We start from the raw sequence: 26,341 nt of genomic DNA, 5'->3' as shown, positions 1-26,341 counted from the left end.
ACAGCAGCAATGTGTGTGCAGTTCATTCTTCGTGTGCGACCGCTTATATTGACGAAGCAATTTGTTTCTCCCACCCTTCCCTTTATTCGCTGAGTGACCACATGCAACCATTGGGCATGAGTCACTCACTCTCAAATTACCAGCAACACGACCCCAACAATCGTTCTTCGTGAGCGATGCCACTTGTAGAAGAAAACACCCGGTTTGATCCTCTTCATGAAGAGCATCATTGCTATTATCGTTCATGAACGAGGCTTTGTGTGGTTGCTTGTGATGACGAGTGTCTTGATTTTGCTAGTGGGTTTACGTGAATATTTTGACGTAGGACTACGTCTTTAATTTCTATACTGGGGGTCACATTTAAAAAATCAATGACAGATCGCAAATCGAACACACGATATGCTCACATGAGCCAGCTCAATGCTCGGTTGACCACTCACCATTTCACCAATGAATGGAAGGGAGGAGAAAATCAACGATAGTAAAAACGCTTGCCAAAACGTTTTCATCGTCATTTGCTTTCGAGCAACGGACAGATAAGCGTCGGACACGACTTATGAGTGGAACAGCTCGCATCGCACCTATACGACGACGACGATGAAAGCACCCACATCGATCGGAGAAAAGGCTTCCCGCAATAGGCAGCATGACTAGGTCACCGTCATCCGGTCGGCATCGACTTGCACTGGTGTGGCCACCATTTGAAAAACAGCCGGCCCTTTTCAGGGCCACCAATTCAAAAACGGAAAGGGCTAAGAACTACACTGAAGCAAAAGAACGTAAACATTCCATGAGAACCATTTATGAATTTTAGCCATATGAAATCGGTATGAATATTATTGATTATTGTCTTATGAAAAATATACATAAACAAAACATAAAAATTGAGCAGACTTGTGGAACCATGGACGTTGAGGTTATGAAGCCCGTATGTTGACCACTCGTCTTTCAACGCTTGGGAAAATGAAATGGTTAGAGGCCTATACGAGCTACCTCATGTTGGAAAAAAACCATTCATAAGTCACGCTTATGAAATCCGTATGTGTCGTTCATAAGTCGAGCCTTATGAAATTCTTACGTTTATTTGCCTCAGTGTAAATGATCAACAAATTTGTTCCGTCCACTAGCGGTTCTACGTCAACCTTCCGTTCGTGCCCCTAGGCACAGACTCTTCTACGTTTTTTGTTTCATTTACACAAACATTAATGAGAAACATCGTTAAAGAAAAAATAGCATCCCGACGGAGAGACGTTGTCAGCGCCAATACGCTTCGTGCGACATCATTAGAGCATATAAAAATATTCTTCGTGAGGATCAAAGCATGCCATTCGCATCGTCATGAAGACTAATGGGGTGTTTACGCTTATGCTATTACACTAGCGCTAATGAGCTAGCTGCTAGCAAAAAAGCTCAACAGCATAATGTAAACAGGGCATCAGCGTCTACCAGCATGAGATTTCAGGAGCAACTGAAATTCGTGCTGATTGGCTAGTACACAAGCGTTAGCAAATCTACACAGATGTAAACACCCCAAAAAGCATACGAAGAACGCTCTCCACCGCTCACGATGCGAACGACGAAGAGAAGAAGAGCACGCAGTCCGAAGTTTTGAGTGGTGCATTGGCACTCACACTCCTCACTCACCGAGCATTCTTTACGATTTGCTTTTATGTGGGCATCAAAACAAAACATTGTGCCCTAAATATAGGACCTCAGCAACGACATCTTTCGGAGATTCTCACGGAAAACAAGCTAGCTCGCTAAATCGCAAACAATGTTGCATGCAAGGGAAACAGAATCTATTGGAACGTCAAAATGATCCGATGCCAGCGCTACGGTGAGTAGTTCGCGGAAATGATAATACTCAAATCTGTCGTTAAATGCTCGGTTAAATGTGTGAACGATGATCCAGAATACGTCTGTTTGTCTGTCCTTCGAGTACCGTCGCACACGATGAACGAATATAAGAGAAATGAAGCGAATATCAGTAACCTTGAAGAGCGGGATTAGAAATATTAGAAAGTATTAGAAAATATTAGCTGAACTATTAGCACCGACAAACCGACATGAATGACCATAACAAAATCATTAAAATTTCTAACCAAAACACACTACTGACATCTGATCGTGTCTGATCTATTTTGGGCACTTTATTTTTATCTAGATCAAAAAATCCTATTGTTTTGACAGTTCGGATCACTGCTCATTTAAATCGGCCGTTTACGATTTTCGGGCATAAGTCAGAATTAAGTGTCATGTCGGTTTGTCGGTGCTATTAGGTCTAAATTTAACAATGTTCATTGTGTCCCATAAGACAAGTTAGAATTTTTGACAAGCTTTTAAATAAACATAAGTTAAACTTTTTGTTATTGTTGTTTTCAACAGTTCTATTTTTCCATTTTTGGCATTTTCTGATTTTTTTTTTCGATGTCTCTCAAACGTCTTATGATTTATTGAAAAATATCGAAAGCGACATTTTAAAATATTGGGCGAGAGTCAAAACAACTAAATTTCAGCACAAATTTAAGTTTCATTTAATTTTTAGAGGTAAAATGAGAGATTCGGTTGTTTTTTCGCTTTTTGGTCTTATTTTGGCTCTTCCAAAAAAAAACTCAGCAATTTTTCCTCCCAAAACTGCATGGCAATGTGATCAATTCTGAGAGCTCAAAAATAGAAAGGATAACTTTATAACGTCCTTAAGGATAACGTCCTTGAGGATCATACAGCATTTCTAAAAAAAGTTTTCCAATATCCCAGAATTTAGAGACTTTATAATGAGACTTTTCACACAGAACCTGAACTTGACTTAGACTTTCTAGAATCTAAAACTTCATTCCACATATACATCAGGTGGTGGTTTTGCAAATAGCCACAGATATTTTAATACAGCAAGAACCGGAGTTTGTCAGCTCCTTTTTTGAAAATATGCTCTAATTATTGCACCAAAGTATACCTTAAACATTCATCTTGAAAATGAATGAAAAATATTTGGATTAACGGTTATGAGCTACGGCTGAAAAAATTGGGTCATTACTGTATATCTTCACCTCCTAAAAATGGGTGTGGTGACGCAAAGGCAGATAGAAAGGTCCCTCAAAATCCCCTTAATTCGAACAAACCCACCAAACATCAACAACGTTCGCTGTCATCAATCATTTTCCAACTCGGGAAAACCTAACATTCCCACAAACTCACCCAAAAGCGGAAAAACTGCCAACCATATGGCCCGCTACAACCGATCGCTCACGACGCAGCCGCACTCGAACCCAATTCGAGGATCCTCTCGACGTTCCCCACACATAAACGATCAAGTAAGCCTTGCTCACCTCGCCCGAGTTGAAGGCACAGAAGTAAGTAATTCACGAATCCCCATCACTAAGCATGCCATGCCATAATAGCGCGCACGGATCTCGCACCAGTCTCGATTCTCAACTCGTTCGGTAAAGACACAAACGGAAAGAACGGATCCGCGCTGAACCACCAAGCATCGTGCAATCCCCCCCGTTGCCCGTGCGTGAAAAAGTGAACAAGTGAAAGTGTATGCGCGCGTGGTGGCAATGTGTTCGTGAAAGCCGTTCACGAAAAAGGTGAAAATTGCTCACGCAGTTCGATGATTAGGTGGAAAATTGACGATGCTCTCCTGGATTAGGACCTACCGCGATGGCAATTGAATTGTTACGTCAGGAAAAATAAGGAGGAACTCGCTGTGAAGCGGGAAGGGTGGAATCGATCGTGGAAAAAGTGCCATTCAGTTGTCGACTTTTTCGACTCGAAAAGTGATCGGAGCTGGCTGCCCGTGTGTATGTGTGATCGAATTTGGGGGAAAACACTAATGCCAGTTGGGTGTCTGTCAAAGAGGATCGATTCGAGTTCAGTAATCAGTTTTGATGGGGTGAAAATTGCAGTCCAGAGGCATGGGGGATCAGGCTATGTTCGAAAATGGAAAACGGTAAACTCTTTTTGATCGAGGGAAATCAAAGCAACCCAAGAAGAGCTTGACTGATTTTCCTCGACAGTTTCGGTTTTCGGTCTCATCATCAGCACGGAGCAGGCGGATGCGTATCGAGAAAAACAAGTGCCTACCTACCTTTGCTATTCACGAATGGAAGAAGAAAAACGGGAAATGAAAAGTGCAACAAACAGTGAACATGAGTGAGTCAGAGCGAGTGAGAGGGAGAGGGAATGCGATGAAAGCAAGCCGTGATCAGAGGTGAAAATTTGTCACGGAGGAGATTCGTGATTATTGGGATGCTCCTTTCCTCGGCCGATGATGCGAGTGTCTGTGTCTTGTGGTGGAGATCAGCGGCGTGTTTTTCTGTTCTGTGATGTTTTTCTTTTTTTTTGCAAGTTAACACTGACATATTTTTGGCAATTATTGACCTAATTTTAGCGCCGTAGCGTTTGTGAATGATGAGAATTTGTGGCGGTGGAACGAGTTTGGGTGTAAAATCGCAATACTCGTACCTGTGTTATTGCGCTATCGGACCGTTTATAAGTGGTTCTATTTTGGGATGCTCGATGCATGATTAGCTTCATATTTGAACGCAGGTGTTCGTCTGGCTAAGGTTATAATTTTGAAAGGACCGAAAGGCAGAAGAATTAAACACACTGTGCAACACAACCGTTTTAATAGCAAATAGGATTGGGTATGAAGATTGAGCCTGCTTGTGTTGTGACAAACGTCAGTTTGATCGTTTGTTTTTAAAACCTACCTCAGGTTGTGGTTCGCACTGACAAAAGTTCGGTTTCGCAATTCAAACGGTCTAAAGAGCCTGAATTTATAAAGAGACGACATGTCAAAATTGGATCAATCGATTGTCTGTCAAAGTTATAGGAAAAGTCATTCCAATCGAGCAGAAGACCTGTCAAATGGATAAGATGTCGCCTTTTTATAAATTCAGGCTCTTTAAAACGGTCCTTTCTGCTTTGATCGATTCTCTTAATCGACTTTCTCTTTTGATAATCATTGCTATGCAAACAGATCTCGCGCTCATAAACGGGTACCATACACTAACGATATCTTAGATGGTACGACTATACCACATACAGTTGGGATGATATCCCGAAATTGTGGTTAGGCGCTTCTTATGGTTATTGTTTAGGCGAGATATATTTGATAAAGATGCGTGAAACTTAATCAAGTTAGTTCAACAAACATTATGCTTTGAATGAGTATATAATCAGAAAACATCATAAGCAATAAGAAGACAACATTGAATCTGTGATGGCTATTTTGGAAACGATTGTGTCTTTTCAAACAGATGAAAAACAAGAAAATTGTTTTTTACACGCAGAAAAATGGATTTTTGTTTCAGGGCCTAATGTATTTTGTTATTGATTCAAACATATTGTATCACTATTTCAACAAAACATGTTTTTGAATCAACAAAATGGTTTTTAGAATCAACAAACAGATTATTGACTCTACAACCGGTTTGTTGATTCAAAAATATTTTTCTTTGAATTAACCGAATAATATATTTGAAACAATATCAAAAATATATTAGGCCCTGAGTCAAAAATATATCCATTTGAACTTAAAAACCGTTTCTCTGCGTGTAATATGTTTGGAAAATATGTAACACATAGGGAAAATGGATGTAATGTGGGCCTACATGTCCCTAATTTGGGCCCATACATAAATTCAGCAATCGCTAAATTTTAAATAGCGACCAAAAATAACCATTAGCACCGTCCCAATGACGCGTTCATCTAGATAAAATTGATAAACAGCAGATTTGTAGCGATGGGCCCAGGTTTAGATCCATAGGCCAACATTTGAACCTCTATGCTATATCAAGGGCAACACTCAATGCTTCAATATGGAACCAATATGTCCAATTCGGAAATAGTGCAGAGTAAATCAAGCTAAACATTGCATTAGGTCCTAAGAAACATTGATCGATTCTCTTCGTCGACTTTTTTTTTCGTTAATAACTTGAGCACATAACCGAAGACAACAAATCAAGAAGACTGGCAACTTTGTCAGAATCCAAGCGACAGATACAATGGCGCTGCGCTTGAGTGAAGGTGGAAGCAACGCATAGAAAAATGAGCAAATACACAAATCCTTCTTCTGAGGATGTAATCTTTGCTATCAAATTCGTTCGCAGCATTTACCTTTGAGCGGCAGATGTCGCGATTGTACCTGTCTCATAGCGTTCGTATGAAAAAGAAGAGTTGCCAGTCTTTTTGATTTGTTGTCTTCGACATAACCGTTTCTTGCTATGTTTGTCATATTAGATGCTAGATAAAAGCTTCTTTTATCGATCTGTGTACTGAAAATACCATAGAATATCTTTACATGGCCGTGGGGTACAAAGAGAGGGTCGACGAAGAGAATCTGTCAATGTTACTTAGGACATAATGCAATGTTCAGCTTGAAATTTTATGATTATATTCTACAATCAAAGCTAACCGCACTATCAAAGATACCCCGTTTTACGGTACTGAAAATCGACAGTTAGCATACGTAAGGGCGTAAACGCGATCGCGATGATCGGTTCTCTTCGTCGATTTTCTCTTTTGTTAATAGCTCGCTAGAATTAACGTTGCTCGGTGCGTTTGCTGTTGCTTTTGATAGCCAATACAACATGTTACAACTCTGCATTGAACAAATTCTAGAAAATTGTTTTGCTTAGCTGTAGCAATGCAAAGAGAAAATCGATGAAGAGAATCGATCATCGCGTATAAGCCCTTATGCATGCTCACTGTCGAAATGTTCGTTGGGTTGTTTCTCGTGTTTTCGGCGGAATTTCGACGACGAAGACAGCATTACCGGTGAAGGAGGTTCTGCACGATACCAGTGAAGATCTTGGATGCTACCAACGACGGAATTTTCTCACGTTCCTGGCAGAAGAGGTTCCATACGGTTTCGGTGGCGATTTTGGAGGCTGCCAGTGGATGTTTCAGGGAATGTCAACGGAGTTTTCTCGCGTTCTCAGTGGAGGAGCATCTGCATGATTTCGATGAAGGATTCCGATTCTGCCAGCGGAGGTTCCATGGCGTTTTGACGAAGTATTCTCGCGTACACGGTGCAGGAGCCTCCGCAAGATTGCGGTGGAGATTTCAAAATCAAATTTTCGCTAATCATATTAAATAGGGGAAATGTCTCTAATGTTGGCCTATGGATCTAAGATTGGGCCCATCGCTAAAAATCTGCTATTTTTCAATTTTATCTAGATGAACGCGTTATTGGGACGTTACTTATGGATATTTTTGGTTGCTATTGCAAATTTAGTTGATTGCTGGGCCCAAATTAGGGACACTTAGGCCGACATTACCTGCATTTCCCTATGTTGGCAAGGCATTATCCTGAAGACATTCTGATCTTCAAATATTCTCTCTACTAGTGCTTCCATTTCATGGCCATTTTTGGCTATCCATGAAAGGAAATTAACTGATGGCACTTCCCGGGAATCGGGATAATGTTTTCCGGAGACCAGATATTATGATAGACCAAGTTATTATTTTGATAGGTAGTCATAAGTATTGAAACTTCGTCTTACTTAGTATGAATTATTCTTACACCTCCCGGTGTTTCTTCCAACATGCCCTGGAAGAGTCTTTCATCTTTCCCGCAAGTTTATTCCAACTTTCTCCGGAAATTTCTTATCCTCTGGCTTCCTCCAGGAGACCTACTGTGGAAATTGCTATTTCCTTCCTTCCTTCCTTCCTTCCTTCCTTCCTTCCTTCCTTCCTTCCTTCCTTCCTTCCTTCCTTCCTTCCTTCCTTCCTTCCTTCCTTCCTTCCTTCCTTCCTTCCTTCCTTCCTTCCTTCCTTCCTTCCTTCCTTCCTTCCTTCCTTCCTTCCTTCCTTCCTTCCTTCCTTCCTTCCTTCCTTCCTTCCTTCCTTCCTTCCTTCCTTCCTTCCTTCCTTCCTTCCTTCCTTCCTTCCTTCCTTCCTTCCTTCCTTCCTTCCTTCCTTCCTTCCTTCCTTCCTTCCTTCCTTCCTTCCTTCCTTCCTTCCTTCCTTCCTTCCTTCCTTCCTTCCTTCCTTCCTTCCTTCCTTCCTTCCTTCCTTCCTTCCTTCCTTCCTTCCTTCCTTCCTTCCTTCCTTCCTTCCTTCCTTCCTTCCTTCCTTCCTTCCTTCCTTCCTTCCTTCCTTCCTTCCTTCCTTCCTTCCTTCCTTCCTTCCTTCCTTCCTTCCTTCCTTCCTTCCTTCCTTCCTTCCTTCCTTCCTTCCTTCCTTCCTTCCTTCCTTCCTTCCTTCCTTCCTTCCTTCCTTCCTTCCTTCCTTCCTTCCTTCCTTCCTTCCTTCCTTCCTTCCTTCCTTCCTTCCTTCCTTCCTTCCTTCCTTCCTTCCTTCCTTCCTTCCTTCCTTCCTTCCTTCCTTCCTTCCTTCCTTCCTTCCTTCCTTCCTTCCTTCCTTCCTTCCTTCCTTCCTTCCTTCCTTCCTTCCTTCCTTCCTTCCTTCCTTAAAGACTCTTCTGACTTCTCCTGGAATTTTCTTCCGACTTACCCAGAGGTCCGTTTGACTTCCTTTGGAATTGTCTTCCGACTTTCAGAGTTCCCCCGGAAATTCCTTCGGATTTTTCCTGGAAGTCTCTTGCTAGTCCAAGTTTCTACCGGTTTCCTCTGAACGGTTTTCCAGCTGCTCCGGAGAGGTTCATCTGATTTTCACGAGCAAGTTTCTTCCAACTCTACCCAAACAAGTATCTGCCAACTTTCTTCGGAAATTACTTTTGGCCGTTGGAAGAGTCTTTTAACACTCCCGGATGTTGATTATCTATTATTCTCAGAAATGTCACCTGACATTCCCCGGAAGATTCTTCCGACTTCTTCAAAAGCCCATCTGGCTTCCTCTGAAAATAATTTCTCGTAAAGTTTTCCAGAGTTTTCGCCGATTCTTCTCATTTCCCCATGTTAAACAAATGAGTAGATTTCTCGGCTTTTGTGGTCTATTTTCGATGAAAATTGTTGTTTAGCACAGGTTCTGAAAAACAAAAGAAAGAATGTGTAAAGGTTAGCTTCGATAAATTCAGGACAGCTCCATAAATGTCTGGAAATTTTAGAGAATATTTAAGTAGTTCCTGGAATTTTAAGGAAGTAGAGAATTCCTAAGAAGTTTGGAAAATTTCAAACATATTTTGGGAACATTAGAGAAGATCAGAGAGTTCAGGGCAGTTCAATTCACTTCAGATACTCATTATATGGATACTAAAAATTACCGATTAATGAGCTAAGACACTTTACTCCAAAATGGGTAAAATTTTACACATTAATGGCTACTTTCAACTTAGCATGTGTACGACTAACAAACACCTCATAAAAACACATATAAACAAATGCCTCTGTGCTCCAACTGCCGCTTTGTTTTTTCTCACGGCCGGTCGTGAATTTTTGGCAAACGTTGAAATATCGCAATAAAAACGCCAAAAATTCGTAAATTTATTTCCGCAGCATAAGACAACAGAAGCAAACTATAAATATACCGCAACTAGTGTAGAACCCTTTCAGGACCTGCTGTTTCTTTTCCTAAATATGTAAATCAAAGACTCTCTGGCTCGCCTTCTCCGACTTTCCCTCTCCTCGCCGCCTATTAAGGTGAGCACCCCGCCGCGCCGCCCACCAGCGCTGACTTAAATCATCAGATGTGTGAAGGAAAGGAAATTTTGTGTTTACATCCGCGCAAATCGAGCTTGCCTCGCAACAACATCGGTGTCGTCGTTCGTCACGGTGTTTTTCTTTTTGGCAAGCGGAAAAGTGTGTGAAAATAAAACGACGCGTGAAAATTGCCAAGAACAGCACCCGACAACCGAAATAGACCGATAGCAGCAGACACCCCACCGTCCCAAATCGGGTTGTAGTTGTCTTCACAACGAAAACAGATGTTCGATCGCACATACATACACACCAGCGTGCACACTTACCGATTCACCTGTCCCCCGAGATGTGCCGTTAGTCAGAACATTTAATCACTACTCATTTGGACCACCACCGTGTGACTCGTCGTGAACCGTGAAAATTTCGGGCGAAGCAACGCCTACTTAGAAGAATGCAACTCTGCGCTCGATCAGTGACGGTGGAGAATAAGAAGGCATAGAAAGTGGAAGAGTGCAACGTTTGAAAGGAGTCTGAATTTTGCGAACCGAAAAAAAAAACAAAACGCAGGTTACTTTGTTTGTTTGTCACGACGCGTGACATGTGTGACATGTGATTAATCTTGTTATTTTCAGCAAAAACCAACCCCAGTGTGCCTAACAACTACAACAACAACAACAACAACAAAACCACAGAGAGTGTCCAGTCAGTGGCTAATCAAAAAATTAATTGCTTTGAAATATTTCGTCCACCACTTAGCAGTGTAGCGAGTGTCATCACCAGCTAAAAATATCCGCGATAGAAAAAAAAATAATCGGGACGCAACGAAAATAAAAAGTGAACGTGATTTCGCTGTTGCTTCCCCGTTACGTTCCTCCCCCGCGTGTCTTTGATACCCAGTGACAGGTGGTGAAGAAAGAAGGAAGGACGCAGCAGAATATCGTAAACAAATTTTAGAATCCTCCGGGGCCGGGTCCCACCTTGTGATTGACATAAAAAAGCGACACATTCGCAGGACAGGAAACGAAACACATTTGCCACATCCTACAACTGAACAAAGGAATAGCCGGAAACATAAAAGCAGATACAGACACACCACTACCCTTTGGATCAACACATCAACAAATACACCCATTGTCATCTACCTACACAGGAAACACTAAACAACTCAAAGCAGTCATCAACATGGATGTCCAAGTACAGGTATTTACAACATGAACACAAACATTTATACGAATAACCAATTTTATGCGTCGTAAGAGAGATTTTGTAGGAGTAAATGTTACATTGTTTGTTTGGTAGTTTTTGTCTAAAAACCTTCTAACGCTTCTATCTTCAGTAAAATCTAATCATTAGCTGGGACATTGGGTCGTATGAACTCAAGCTTACTACACTTCGAGTAGTAAATAAAATTCAAGTAGGTTTTGCAATCAAAAATAATACCCTAACTCTATTGATTGATTGATTGATTGATTGATGTTTGCTGGTTGGTTTACAGCCCTAAGAAATGTTGCAAACTATTGCGATGTACTTAATTATAATTTTGTACTTACATCGAATCGAAATGAAAATTCAAAAGGTTGCGTATCTTCTGGCAAGCGTTGCAATATATTTGACATACGAAACCGTGTTGCCGAATTGTATTTTGTTTTTTCCACCCATCTCTCCCTCTGTGGATTTCAAGTAAACACAACATACTAGCTGAGATGCCCGGCGTTCCTCAGGAATTACAATATGACGAAAGTATTGCGTAGCTACTCAGGTTCATGTTCCTGCCCATGTTTTTTGACGTAGGATTACGTCTTTGGCAATATATTGGGGCAATTGGGGGTGCAATTAAAAAAAAAATCAAAATTGTCCCCGTTGCGAAAAGAGGTAAGGTTTTGACCTCTTATAACTTTGGCAATAGCGGATGGACTTTAATTCTAAACAAACCAATCGATTGGAATTTTTTCTACAAATCTGCTTTAATGACACTTTATTAATTTTCAATAGGGTAGAGAACTACTTCAGCCTAATCGCCCATTTTGGGCCTATCGAGCAGAAAACTTCAAATAAATCCATGATTTCAGAGTTAACAAGTCAATTGTGCGTTTGGTACGATACTTTAGTTAATACGCTACGAAACGAAGTCAATGCGAACGCGTGATATGAAGGTTTGCACCCATAATTCCCAAAAACAAAAGAAGCGCTCTCACCGAATCACGTTTTATCTTCATCCAATAGGCCGAAGTGAATTCATTGGCGTTCCAATGGCATTTCAATGCGTTAGGCCGAGTTTAGAATCCGTAGGCCGAGTTTGGCGTCAAGAAGCAGTGTTAGACTTTTAGATATTGTCAAACGATTGGTTTCTCTTTATCAAATCTTACAGTACGTACGGATTATAAATTTGGAAGCCATCAGTAATAATAGCATTCCGTTTGGTGCTAAACTGCGCTAGATTAAGGAAGACTAAGTGCAGGTTGTGCTTAATAGGCTGGAAATGGGGTAATTAACCCTATGTCACTATTGAAAATTACACGAAAATCCAACTTTTGCAATGGTGATCAAAAACATCACCGATTGCCTGCTAAAAGCGCTTTCCCTAACACAGATTTCAAAATTGAATCCCATCCGGTCTCGCCGAACGGTGTTTATTCAATCACCGCGTGTGGTGAGTGGTGGTGTCCGGTTGTCATCATCAGCAGCAGTGCTTTCGGCGCGTGGCGTTGTACATTTTTCTCCAGTACACAACGCGAGATAATTTTGCAGGATGATCCGTCTGTGATAGGTATGGACAACATAACAAAATGAACCTCCTCTACACGCCGTCCCGTTGATGAGACTTTTTTTCATTAACACTCCGAATACGGTGGGTAAAAAACTTTACGCCGACTACGAAGCCTCCGAAAAACGTGTAACGGCAAGTTTGCAATGGCATAACTTAGCCATTTCTTAATGAATTTAAAAATTGTGGTACCTTTAGAATTCCTAGGGTTTGTAGATGATGTTGGTTGTGGAAAGATTGAAAATAGAGTCGTCTACTTTTTTTTAAAAACCGAAAAGAGTTGTTACACGTTTTTTTGAAAGGTGTGTTTGTAGGATTTTGCAAGTGGCTCAGGATCTGTAATTTAGGTTAATGTTCACAAATGTTCACAATTAGCCAGAAAACAGTCATGGTTCCTATATATGGATCCTGTCGACAAACGGAACGGTCCTCGAAAAATCCGGAACATCCGTCAAAGTGGTCAATCCATGAACCTGCTCCTAGAGCTCTGCGGTTTTTTTTTAAAACATTAGGAACTGTGATGTAAAAAAAATATTTGGGGTCGTGACATAACATGTACTTGTACATGACCTCTTTTAAGGATGGTCTGGACTTACCAGAAGATGGTCCCATGGCTATTTGGGTCCATGTTTATGTCATGACCCCAAATTCTTTCTTAAATCGCAGTTTCACATGCTTTCGAAAAAACCGTAGAACTCTAGAATCAGTTTCGAGGATTGACCATTTTTAAAGATGTTCTAGATCTTGCGGAGGACGGTCCCATGGCCTTCTAGGTACATGTTTATGTCACGACCGCAAATTAATTTATATATGACAGTTCCAAGTATTTTCGAAAAAAAAAACCGTGGAGCTCTACGATCAGTTCCGGAGGACGGTCCGATGGCCATCTGGGTCCATGTTTATATGACGATCCCAAATTAATTCTAATATCACAGTTCCTAACGTTTTCAAGAAAACCACGGAGCTCTAAGATCAGTTTCGTGAATTTTCCACTTTTACGGATGTTCCGGATCTTCCGGAGGACGGTCTCATGACCATCAAGGTCCATGTTTATGTCACGACCCCAAATTCATTCTATCATCTCAGTTCATAGTGTTTTTCAAAAACTGCGGAGCTCTAAGATCAGTTTCATGGATTGACCACTTTTACAGATCTTCCGGATCTTCCGGAGGACGGTCCCATCGACATCCAGGTTCATGTTTATGTCACAATCCCAAATTCTTTCTATCATCACAGTTCCTAATGTTAAAAAAACACGCGGAGCTCTTGCATCAGGATCGTCCACTTTTACGGATGTTCCGGATCTTCCGCTGGACGGTCCGATGGCCATCTGGGTCAATGACCCAAATTCATTCTTATATCACAGATCCTAATGTTTTCAAAAAAAAAAACCGCAGAGCTCTAGGATCAGGTTCATGGATTGACCACTTTTACGGATGTTCCGGATTTTTCGATGATCGTTCCGTTTGTCGCCAGGATCCATATATAGGAACCATGACTGTTTTCTGGCTAATTGTGAACATTTGTGGCCATTAATCTAAATTACAGATCCTACAAACACATCTTTCAAAAAAACGTGTAACAACTCTTTTCGGTTTTTAAAAAATAGACGACTCTATTTTCAATCTTTTCACAACCAACATCATCTACAAACCCTAGGAATTCTAAAGGTACCACCATTTTTTTTAAATTCATTAAGAAATGGCTAAGTTATGCCATTGCAAACTTGCTGTTACACGTTTTTCGGAGGCATCGTATTCGGAGTGTTAAACTTGTCAAACTTCATTTCGATGCCGAGAAAACCCATATTGTATAGTAATAAACTGACGATTTCCTGCATTGACACGTTGTTCGCATTCCCAAAATACCCATATTGATAGCTTTCCATACCCCCGAAATTCGGAATTCTAAAATTATGTTAATCAGTGACTTTTGGCATCTAAACGTTGTTCTCGTTCTGGAATTAGCTTCTGGGGAATGACACTTTTCCAAAATTTATTACCGCTATATTGTATTTTAAAAGGTTTCCATATTGTAGGTGACAGTTTTTCAAAAACCGGAAGCCGTCATCTTGTATTCCAAAATGGCGTCAATTATAAACTCTGTCCACACGTCATTTCAATTCCAAAAATAACTATATTGTATGGTATTTGAGAGTATTTAAAAAAAACCGGAAGTCATTATCTTGGACTCCAAAATGACGTCAATCAGGATTTTCATTTTCTACTCGTCGTTTCTGTTCCGAAATACCCATACTTTAGGTTATTTGACAGTTTTTCAAATCTCGGAAGTTGCCATCTTGGATTTTAGAAATCCGGAAGCCACCATCTTGGATTGTAAAATGACGTCAATCATCGATTTTTGGCCTTGCGTCCTCTCCGTTCCGAAAATACCCATACTGTGGGGCAGCGAATCCAAACACATAAAGCAACCAACGATACAGACAAAACGGTTGCTACGACTACCATGTGACAAACTCGCTCTATAACATAGCTCGATCCGAGTGGTAGAAGGATAATGATATATTGCTTGCCTGATTTGTTGCAAAATACACGGATGAGGACACAGCTTGATATGAATCGAGAAAAGACATAACAAAAAAATTCCCATTAACACACGTGTATCATTTTCGGCTTTACTTCGTGAAGCAGCTTGCCAACAATTTGCTCGTTTCCTTCTACCGCCCCGAGTTAGTTGTGTCGCACGGGCTGCTTGTCATGAAAAAGAACGAAGAAGATTATATCATTATTACTTTTCACTTCTGACATAGCGTTATTATTCGGTTCGTTGATCGCTTGTCATTTTCTCATTTGAAGATATTTTTGATTCCTTGCTGTGGGGTATTTGAAAGTTTTTCAAAAACCATTAGCAGTCATCTTGGATTCCGGTTTCTACACGTCCTTTCCACTCGAAAAATTTCCCATATTGCATGTAATTTGACAGCTTTTTTTTCAAAATCCGGAAGCCGCCCTCTTAGATTATAAATTGGCAATCCTCGAATTCCGGTCTATACTCGTCATTTCCGTTCCGAAAATGCCCAGAGTGTAGTGTATTTGACAGTTTTTCAAAAACCGGTAGTCACCATCTTGGATTTTAGAAAACCGGAAGCCATCATCCTGGATTCTATAATGGCGTAAATTTATCGAATTCCCGCTTCTACACGTCATTTCCATTCCGAAAAATCTCCATATTGTGGGTATTCGACAGTTTTTCAAAAAACGGTACTCGCAATCTTGGATTTTAGAAAACCTGAAGTCTCAATCGAAGATTCCAAAATGGCGTAAATCATCGACTTCCGGCCACTACACGTCGTTTTCGTTCCGGAAATACCAATCTTGAAGGGTATTTTACAGTTTTTTCAGAACTCGGATGTCGCCATCTTGGATTTTAGAAAACCGGAAACCACCATCGTGAATTCCAAAATGTCGTCAATCATCGATTTCTGGCCTCTACACGTTGTTTCCATTCCGAAAATACCCACATTGAAGGGTATTTATAGTTCTTCAAAATTCGATGGCGCCCTCTTGGATTTTAGAAAACCAGAAACCACCATATTGGATTCCAAAATGGTGTTAATTCATCGAATTACAGCTTCTATACGTCATTTCCATTCCAAAAACTACCAATATTGAGGGTATTTGACAGTTTTTCAAAAACCGGTAGTCGCAATCATGGATTTTAGAAAACCGGAAGCCTCAAACGAAGATTCCAAAATGGTGTAAATCATCGACTGCCGTCCACTACACCTCGCTTCCGTTCCGAAAATACCCATCTTGAAGGGTATTTTACAGTTTTTCAGAATTCAGATGTCGCCATCTTGGATTTTAGAAAACCGGAAACCACCATCTTCGATTCCAAAATGGTGTCAATTTATTGAATTCCAGCTTCTAAACATCGTTTCCATTCCAAAAAATACCCATATTGTAGGGAATATTTGACAGGTTTTCAAAAACCGGTAGTCGCAATCTTGGATTTTAGAAAACCGGAAGCCGCCATCGCGGATTCCAAAATGTCGTCAATAATCTACTTCCAGCCTCATCGTTTCCGTTCCGGAAATACCCATCTTGAAGGGTATTTTAAAGTTTTTCAGAATTCGGATGTCGCCATCTTGGATTTAAGAAAACCGAAAACCACCATTTTTGATTCCAAAATGGCGTCAATTTATCGAATTTCAGCTTCTACACGTCATTTCTAGTCAAAAAAATACCTATATTGTAGGGAATTTGACAGTTTTTCAAAAACTGGAAGTTGCAATCTTGGATTTTAGAAATCCGGAAGCCGCAATCGAAGATGCCAAAATGGCGTCAATCATCGACTGCCGTCCACTACACGTCGTTTCCGTTCCGGAAATACCAATCTTGAAGGGTATTTTACAGTTTTTCAGCATTCAGATGGCGCTATATTGGATTTTCGAAACCCGGAAACCACCAACTTGGATTCCAAAATAGCGTAAATTTATCGAATTCCAGCTTCTACACGTTATTTCCATTCCAAAAAATACCCATATTGTAGGGTATTTTTCAAAAACAGGAATTCGTAATCTTGGATTTTAGAAAACCGGAAACCGCCATCGTGGATTCCAAAATGTCGTCAATCATCGACTTCCGGCCACTACACGTCGATTCCGTTCCGGAAATACCCATCTTGAAAAGTATTTTAAAGTTTTTCAGAACTCGGATGTCGCCATCTTGGATTTTAGAAAACCGGAAACCACCATCTTTGATTCCAAAATGCTGTCAATTTATCGAATTCCAGCTTCTACATGTCGTTTCCATTCCAAAAAATACCCATATTGTAGGGAATTTGACAGTTTTTCAAAAACCGGAGATCGCAATCTTGCATTTTAGAAAACCAGCAGCCGGCCACTACACGTCGTTTCCGTTCCGAAAATGCTCATACTTAGAGTATTTTACAGTTTATCATAACCCGGAAGTCGCCATCTTGAATTTTTTAAACCATCTTGGATTCCAAAATGGCGTCAATTCCAGCTTCTACACGTCGTTTTCATAGCAAACAAATACCCATATTGTAGGGTATTTGGCAGTTTTTCAAGAACAGGATTTCGTAATCTTGGATTTTAGAAAACCGGAAACGATGACGTAGATTCCAAAGTGGCGTCAATTTATCGAACTGCAGCTTCTTCACGTCATGCATATATTTTACCTATCACCTTTAAAAAAAACATACTATTTAAAAAAAAGTCGATATCTCCGTGTCAAATTGAGCTACATAAAATCGAAAACAACAAATCAAGAAGACTGGCAACTCTTCCATGCGAACGCTATGAGACAGATACAATCCTGTACAATCGCGTCATCTGCCGCTCAATAAATGCTTCGAACGAATTTGATGGCAAAGATTACATCCTCATAAGAAAGGTTTGTGTAATTGCTCATTTTTCTATGGTTGCTTCCAGCTTCACTCAAGCGCAGCGCTATTGTATCTGTCGCTTGGATTCTGACAAGTCTTCTTGATATGATGTCTTCGATGAAATGAAAATTCGCAAGGAATCTGAAATTAAATTAATTATCTCTTTTTGGCAGTGTTCCCAACCTTTAAATCGTGTTCTCCAGGCTTTTTTCAGTCTAGAACACTGATCGAATCAAAGTAAAATGTGCCGTTGCTAAGACATGACGTTTTACAATAATGCAGTCCTGCAGACCGGTGGAAAGTAGCGATTTTAAATTGGCTCACTACTTGACTAGTCTATTGGTCCCAAGCAAATCGATTAACGTACCCTATTCTAGTCGAAATTCTAGTACTACACTATGTTTGTTTTGATTCGCTATGAAAATCTGACGGATAAAATGAGGGGTTCGTGGATTTTCCTATGATTCGAGGAGTGCATCGATTAGTTTGGGACCAACGATAGTACCTTCTGGTCTTAGAGTCCTACGCTTTTGCTCAAAATTCCAATTTTCAAGAAACTGTTTGAAATCTGAACTCAAACTGTTATAAGGAAAAACTTCAATTGTGTGCACCAAATGTCCAAATATCTTCAAAATATGCCTTGCCGATCATTGCACACGGTGAATCACACCCCCCGAAATACGTCACAACAAATGAAAATGAAAGTGTGTTTCCTGCACCCGCCGGAAAACAATGTGAAAAATTCTGTTCACTCTACCACATGTGCAGGTTTTCCTCTGTCCGACACCGCTTCTCGGCTGATTCATACGCTACTTTTGCGCTTTGTTATTTTCTCATCCATCTGCATCAACAGAAAGATATTCGATCTGAATGTGAAATCACACATAAGGGTCCATCCATAAATGACGTAGCTTATGTTTGACCAATTTCAGACCCCGTCCCCGCGAGCATATTTCCCTAAACCTAACACATGGCCGGTCCCAACTTCTCAGCCACACCCCCCTCAAACGCTACGTCATTGATGGATGTTCCCTAAGGACGAATAAATTTTCCTAGCCGAGCAGCTGATCACTTGAATGAGTCACTTTGATGAACGGGAAGACAGCGCCACCAGCATCCAGGGGCGGACCCTCTAATTCCACTCATCTTGGTTGAGATGAGATTTATGAAAGTGTAAACAGATCATCTGCGCGCTCCTTCTGTCCCGCTTCATATCGGGGTATTTATAGCTTGTTACTTCTTATATCTCAACAAGTCGACCGAGGAGGGATCCAATTTTAACCCACCACCAATTATGTCGCAGCAGCAGGTTATTTTGATTGTGGTAAATACACAATGTAGGTAAGGTGCCTAACGTTTTCGCTTCCTCGGCGCGGTTCATGATTTGAGCGGTCAATGAATCTTCGACTGCGAACGTGATGGCGTATCTTTGATAGAGTATATTTATAGGCTGCTTACGGTCCGACGACGCAGCCATTGTGGCGACGTCGATGCGAAGATTCGCACTGTAATACACACCTCCAAACCTAAACGGATACGGCCGTTTGGGTGCGATTAATGAGGTGAACAGAAAATAGATCCGCAGATTCAGCGACTCTGGTATAATAATGGATGGCGTTTGTTGAGAGCTCACATAAAGGGCAGTGCTGGGTAGATTAGTAGCTGAGTGGTGCGAAGACGGACCTCAAAATCGAACCACTTTCGAGCTGTCAAATCGAACCACTTTTTTATCATTGTGGTTCGTTGAAATAGATAGAAGTATTGTTATCGTCCAAAATAAAAAATAAATATTTTTCAGTGATGTTTTTGATCTTTTTAAAAACGTGATTCGAAACGACTCAAACAATTAAAAATAACAGTATTATTGCGTATTTTGGACCAAAGTAGACTCCTGCGCTGAAAAAAACCCCTCCGATTTTTTTTTCGCTCAGGAACGACTGTGACTTCGGAGAACGTTCTAAGGAGATTTGTGATGATAGTACAAAAGTTCCAGGAAATTTCAACAGATTTTTCCCGCGACAGAAGAGGTTTCAGTGGATATTTTAGTTGCTGCCAGCAAGGTTCTACGGGGGTTCTATAGAGTTTTCATGTTCGAGTTTCACACGATTTGGAGGGAAGTCAAATCGTTGCCATTGGAGGTCCCAGGGAATTTCGACAGCACTTCCATAGATATCGTCGGCCACATTAAATTTGCATCTGATTTGCAACAATTTATACAAATAAAAATTACTATGTTTGATTGCAAGTCAGGTAGAGGATGTGTCAGGGTTTTATTTTTTCTTGACTTCCCTGAAATGAAAAGTATATTTTGCAGACAGAAGCAAAACAGGGATGAGATTAAATGAGGATGCATTATACAGACTTTTCTGTGTATATTTATTTAAACATCTTAAAAATCAAACATTATACATTGTTCCACTATTGAATCTTCGTTTTTTTGTTCTTTTTACGTGAGCACACTTGATTCTATACATCACAAATCGTTTCAAAATTTTTCCTTGTAAATTATGACAATTTTCTCCTGTGTATGGGATATTCACTAGGAGGCTGAGCAAGTGCTTATTTAAACTGATGTTTTGATTTTCGTCGTGTCCATCTTTATAATTGCAAAAGTGAGCAAAACACTTCATTCTGAATTTTATTCCACTCCGTAAAAACTCCAGCTATGAACAATGTCAACAAACAATCACAAAGTCACGAATCGGCTCTGCACAAAAAGCCGTTTGACACTTCTCTCTACCAACCGACGGTGATGAAACGTTTATTTCAACACTACCAACATGAAGAAACTTTCACTTCGCACCACTCAGATTAGTAGGTATAGCGTTACACGTTAAATCGTTGATTGGACTCAGCTGCATTAGTGGTTCTTGCAATTATTTCTCGGGAATTAGGATCTGAGAATTTGCTCTGATGAAGAATTACGGATACAGAGTTAGTACCAATTTAATTAAATGAGTGTTTCTCAATCTATATGAGTCTTTATCGTTGGTAGCTTTATGATTTTGGATTCGCTGATGCTGACCGATCGTTGGGCTGATGGTCTAATCGGTTGACTTCAATCCGAGCTGCCCTTTGCACTGCTGCAGTTGACGTCTCAGCTCCTCCATTTGCTGACTGATTGGAACTGATTGCAGTTGGCAGCGTTTGAGCGTCTCCACTACGTCGCGATTGTTTACATCCGCGGGCTGAGCGACTGTCCACCCCCCGCACCCTCGAATCCCTTTATCTGACCGTGTTTACACTGTTCGTACAAGTCGAAAAAGTAATCTGTCAAAAGATTTGGATTTGAAAATTTAAAACAAAATCAAAGTAGGCCATAAATATTGTTCATTTTTATCCGGGACGGGACTTGACAATCGAGCTTCTCACTCTTCTTAATGTTTTTGAAGAATGCCTTTCGGAAAGTTGTGCGTGATGTTTGACGGAGTTGACCAATGATGCCAGGAATGTAAAATATATTTTTTTCTATTTTAAAACATCATTTTTGCTCAACACAATAAAAGCAACCATAAATAAACAACAATATCCATCGCTTAAAACACGCAGTGCACTCAATTATACAACTTTCATTTCGCAAATGTATGCAATGAACAACGCCATTGACGTCAACCGGCATAATTCCGGCATCACTGCCAGCCAGATGGATGCGATCCCTCTGTCCCTTTTATTCCACGATTGCTACTGTCAAATCGACCAATCAGAAACTACCCGATACTACGCTACCTGATTGTCAAGTCCCGTTCCAGACCTAGACACAGGTGTTTGAAAAACTACATACTAGGAAAAGTTCGCCCGTCACACTATCTGAAAAATAGATACAGATTTAGTTTCCGCCTTTCCGTTCTCAGCAACCAGAAAGAAGGTGACTGATAAGCCAGACCTCACTGATGTGGCGATGGTGGGGCATTACCTCACACATTTAACAGTTTCTTCGATGTCATGTGCCCTGAAGCTGGCATATGTTGAGTGATGCCACACCACAACCACATCACTAAGCACCTAGACTCAGGTACGATCTCAGTACTTCGTTTGTTCCGGATTCTTGACTAAGGCCCAAGGGGTTGGTCACTCTACACAGTGTGCCAAAATCAAACTGGGGCACATCGGGGTGTAGTCATTGACGTTGTTTGGCACCCATGGTTACAATTTTTATGATCTTCAAAGTTACTGGCAACACTGAACTTTTTCTGCGCCTGCCCAGTGTACATGTGTCAAAATTTGTTATTGACGTTGCCACTCCTAGTCAACTTATTTTCAAAACAACCGTGAATCTCCGCCAAGTCTCACCATGGATTCTCAAAATCGTTACACCCGTGACGGTAGTCGCATCCACATTTCCTCTCATACGAAGAACAGCTGAAAGCGGTATCTTGACCTAACCGAGGTTTCCGGCCATGGCTACACGAACTAGCGATGCAGCTCCCACGGCTGCGGCTGCTTCCAATGTTGCTGCTAGTCCGTCTTTTTTGACGAATTTTAGAGGAGACGGACCAGCAGAAGGAACAGCAGCAGCAGCATTGGAATCAGCCGCAGCCGTGGGAGCTGCATCGCTAATTTGTGTAGCCGTGGTCGACCCTGGAAATCTTGGGCCGGTCACGACAAGCGGTGCTTGAGTTTTAATCGGAAAGTCAACAACCAGACAAAACTGCTCGAATACATGCATGGCGGTGGCTGTTACATCAACCATTCCATCGTCCAACATAGAATGTTGGAGGACTGTCTTGGCAAAATCTCAAATATTTCAACAAATTTTTATTCTCGTTCCTTTTTGCACTTCCAACTAACACAATAAGAAATTATAATTACGAATCATAACATTAACTACCCAGAAAAAGGAAAATCTTTCTTTTCTCAGAAAATAAGCTTCCGCTCTTTCAAAGCTAACGTGTTTTCGGTGTTCTCGTTGCTCCACGCACCGTTCATCTTCTTGGAGGAGGAGAAGCACAGCTTCATAATGAACGGGAGTTTTGTGCATTTGTGATCATCGCGCTGTGGTTGCACTTCATGATGACGTTCACCGCCAGGGCTACGCTCGGGAACTCGACCAATCCGGAGGAGGAACTTCCCGATTTCAGCGGGAACATTCGCACTTGCGACGGGTGGCAGCCCTTGGTGGTGAATGCAGTCAGCAGCAGATCCTCGGACGGCATACGGGTGGGTTATTGAAGAAGTGGAGAATGCGATTATTGCTGGCCTGGGAAGCGATTGTTCTTGGAGGCGCTGTAGACCTTGAAGCTGATCGAATTGTCTTGCAGGGTGTACGGGTTGGTGGACTCTGACAAGTAGTTCAGCTTGGAAAATTGGCTGGTCCGTTTCGGGTCAGCGGTGCGTCCTTCATCAGTCCGACGTGTGTTCTGGCCGGTATTGGTTTCCAGTTTTCCGACGGATGATACTCGGGCGGTGAAAAATTCGGTGCAAATCCATTTCCTCCGCCGGCTCCCAGAAGGGTAGGTTGACTAATGATTGACGTTCGTTGTGCGGAGTCGGCCTTCCGCCAAAGATGGAAGGATCGTGTAGCAACGGAGCTCGTCCGTTGAAGGCATCCTTGGAGACGGATGCATCCAGTGTGTAGTCCCAACTGGAGTCCATGTCGTTTTTGAAAACATTGAAAAACAAAACACACGACTGAGCCTAGTAAATAAACGCACTAGTTAAAAAAAAAAAAAACAAAAATAAAAGCTGTTAAAATACCGGGTTGCCAAACAAGGCATTATTCACAAGCAATCAAAAGTCAGTTCAATGACTTCTTGACACTGCCGGTACAACTGCGGCACACTGAGGTACACTGAGAAAAAAGTTGGCGCAAAACAAGTGTGTAGAGTGACCACCCCTTGCTAAGGCCCTTATTACCGTTGATAATGAAGTGAAGTGACAACGAGTCATCCTCGATTAAATGATACTCCATTTGCATGGTGAATCACTCAACCCATAATAAAGGCCTTCTTCTTGATGAATTCGTCTTCTTCGGCTAGTGCAGATGTGGTTGATTTGTATTTCACGAAACTCACGTCTTCGTGACCATGCCTTCCCATAGACCTTTTTTATCAGAGGCAACCTTCGCATTAAGATCGATAGGGTTGATCTTAATGTCACTATTTGAAACCTTTTTCTCAACGGAATTCAGCTCACTAACACCATAGAGGTTACTCTAAGACCAGAAGGTCCCCAAGCAACGTGCTCAAATTTTTGGCTCAGCTCTGGTGCTCTCTTCTGTCCCAAGTTAATCGATGCACTCCTCAAAGCATAGAGTTCTCTACCACCATTAGTATTAGTGAGCAGTTTCAGTAATACATGCGTTTTACAGGTTGAAAATAAAAAACAAACCGCTGTCAAGTCGAACATTTTGACAGCTGATTTCGTGGTTGAAAATAATAAACAAATCGATTTTACACGAATACACTAGCAAGGTTGTGTTAGTGAGATCTTGCGTCGAGAAGTCAATAGGAAAATTCACGAATCCCTCATTTTATCTGTCAAACTTTCATAGCTAATCAAAACAAACATAGTGTAGTACTAGAATTTCTACTAGAATCGAGTACGCTTATAGATTTACTTGGGGGACCAATAGGCTAGTGAAGTAGTGAGTCAATTTTAAATCGTTAGTTTCCACCGCCTTGTAACACCCTTATTCCCATTTTCGACGTATTTGTAGAAATTCTTGGAAATTCGTAGAGCTTCTGGAAAAATCGGAGAACTTCTGCAAAATTCTGAAAAAATCCGTAGAAATTCTCCGAAATTTGTAGAATTTAAATTTTAGTACTTCTAGAAAGTTCGTAAAAATCCTTGGCAGTTCGTCGAGCTTCTGGGAATTTCGTACATCTTACCAAAAAGTTGGAAATTCTCAGGAAACTTCAGGGAAAATCTTAGAACTTCTGTAAATTTTAGAACTGTTATGATGTTTGTAAAAATTCTTGAATGTTCGTTCAGCTTCTGGGACAATCGTAGAACTCCTGGGAAATGTGTAGAACCTCAGGAAAGTTCGTAAAACTTATGAGACATTCGTAGAACTTCTGCTATATTCGTAGAACTTTTGGAAATTCTTAGAACTTCTGAAAATTTTTAATACTACTGGGAAGTTTATCTGATGTAGAACTTCTGATAAACTCGTAGAACTTCAAGGAAATTCGTAGAACTTCTGGAAAATTTGTAGAACATCTGAGAAAATTTAGAGCTGTTAGGAAGTTTATAGAAATTTTAATTAGTTCGGAAAACTTCTGAGAAATTTGTAAAACTACTGTAAGTGTTTTGGAATATTTAAGAACTACTGGGAAGTTTGTGATGCTTTTGGAAAATTCTTAGATTTTATGGTAAATTTGTAGAACTTCAGAGTAGTGGGAAAATCTTGAGGAAAGTTTGTAGAACTTATTAAATATTCGTAGAACTTCTGGGAAAACTTTAGAACTACTGGAAGGTTTGTAGAAATTCTTTTTTTTCCTTTGGTTTGTTTTTTTTTCCGTCGATCTTGTTTTCTGTGCTGAGCACCAATGCTACGACGTGCCAGGAAGGCAGCTCCCACACCTGGACCCTACCTATCGACCCATCAACTCATGAACCGGGGACCAACGGCTTTACTTCCCATCCGAAGGAAGGCGTGATCAGAGATGTTATGCCTCAGAACATCCCGGCGGCGCCGACTGGGATTGTACCCAGGCCTGCTGGGGTGAAAGGTAATCACGCTTACCACTACACCACCGGCGCCGTTGCGTAGAAATTCTTGGAAGTTCGTAGAGCTCTCTAGAAAAATCGAACAACTTCTGAGAAATTTTTAAAACTCCTAGAAAATTCGTAGAACTTCAGGGAAATTATTGTAAGGATTACGGCTTTTCAGTCCAACGGATAATCAAAACGCTACTATGTTTTATGTCCGACGTTTCGGCCTTGGGACTTGGCCTTCTTCAGGGGATCTACAAGTTTTATTTACAATTAATACATTGAACATTTAGCATTGTAACTCTAACATTATTTTTTTACACAAAGACTCGAGGGGGACGACTCTATCTACGATGCAGAAAAGATTGTGCTTTGCTGTGGCTAGCTGCGCGCACGCTGAGTAGATAGAAAGAAGATTGATGACGATTCTGAAGATTTCCTGCAAAAAGATGATGCTCGATGCAAGTAGATGCGACAAATGAAAGAAGATTTTTCGAAGATTGATTCGCTAGTGTGAGATTTGTTGAGCATCTTAACTTGAGATTTAGATGTGTCGCCCCCCTCGCAAAGACTCACATAAAGTTGTACCGTTTTTCGTTCAGCGTCTGAAGCTTCACGATCGGTTGTCATAGCTTTTTTTCTCGGTTCTCTTCCAAGATATCTGCAAACGTTAGAGTTAGTTTTTTGAAAGCTTAAAATACCTACAGCTTTTACCGCATTGGAGAGATAGATGCGTTGGTGGATATTCTGTGTTGTTTTCTTGCTACCTGTTTTTTTTATATTACCACCTACTATGACACCAAAATGGACTCTGACATACATCGATACATGGTATAATACAGGAGAGCAAAATCGAGAGAGAGATACTATTTCTTATTCACTATTGTTGCTTGGGTATTGGTTTGTAAAAATGGGATAATCGTTGTTGGTGATGGGCTTCATTGGTTGTTGTGATGTTGTGAAACTGGAGATAGGGTTGACTCTGGTGGGGCTGCGGTAAAGGGATGTG

At 40.9% G+C, this 26,341-nt stretch overlaps 1 protein-coding gene across 1 annotated transcript in view; it reads left to right on the top strand.

The window, feature by feature from the left end:
- The first annotated feature begins 10,216 nt into the window (after positions 1-10,216).
- cher (filamin-A) overlaps positions 10,217-26,341 on the top strand; it is a 313,136-nt gene continuing 297,011 nt past the window's right edge. The window contains exon 1 of the mRNA XM_065216459.1: positions 10,217-10,745. Coding sequence (XP_065072531.1) covers positions 10,728-10,745 — 18 coding nt within the window. The 5' untranslated portion in view covers positions 10,217-10,727. The remainder of the gene's footprint in view (positions 10,746-26,341) is intronic.

Source organism: Ochlerotatus camptorhynchus, unplaced genomic scaffold, assembly GCF_037179485.1.
Source record: "Ochlerotatus camptorhynchus isolate MF236.1 unplaced genomic scaffold, CSIRO-AGI_Acam_v1.1 ptg000063l, whole genome shotgun sequence".
Classification (NCBI taxonomy): domain Eukaryota; kingdom Metazoa; phylum Arthropoda; class Insecta; order Diptera; family Culicidae; genus Ochlerotatus; species Ochlerotatus camptorhynchus.
This window is presented reverse-complemented; position numbering and strand designations above follow the sequence as displayed.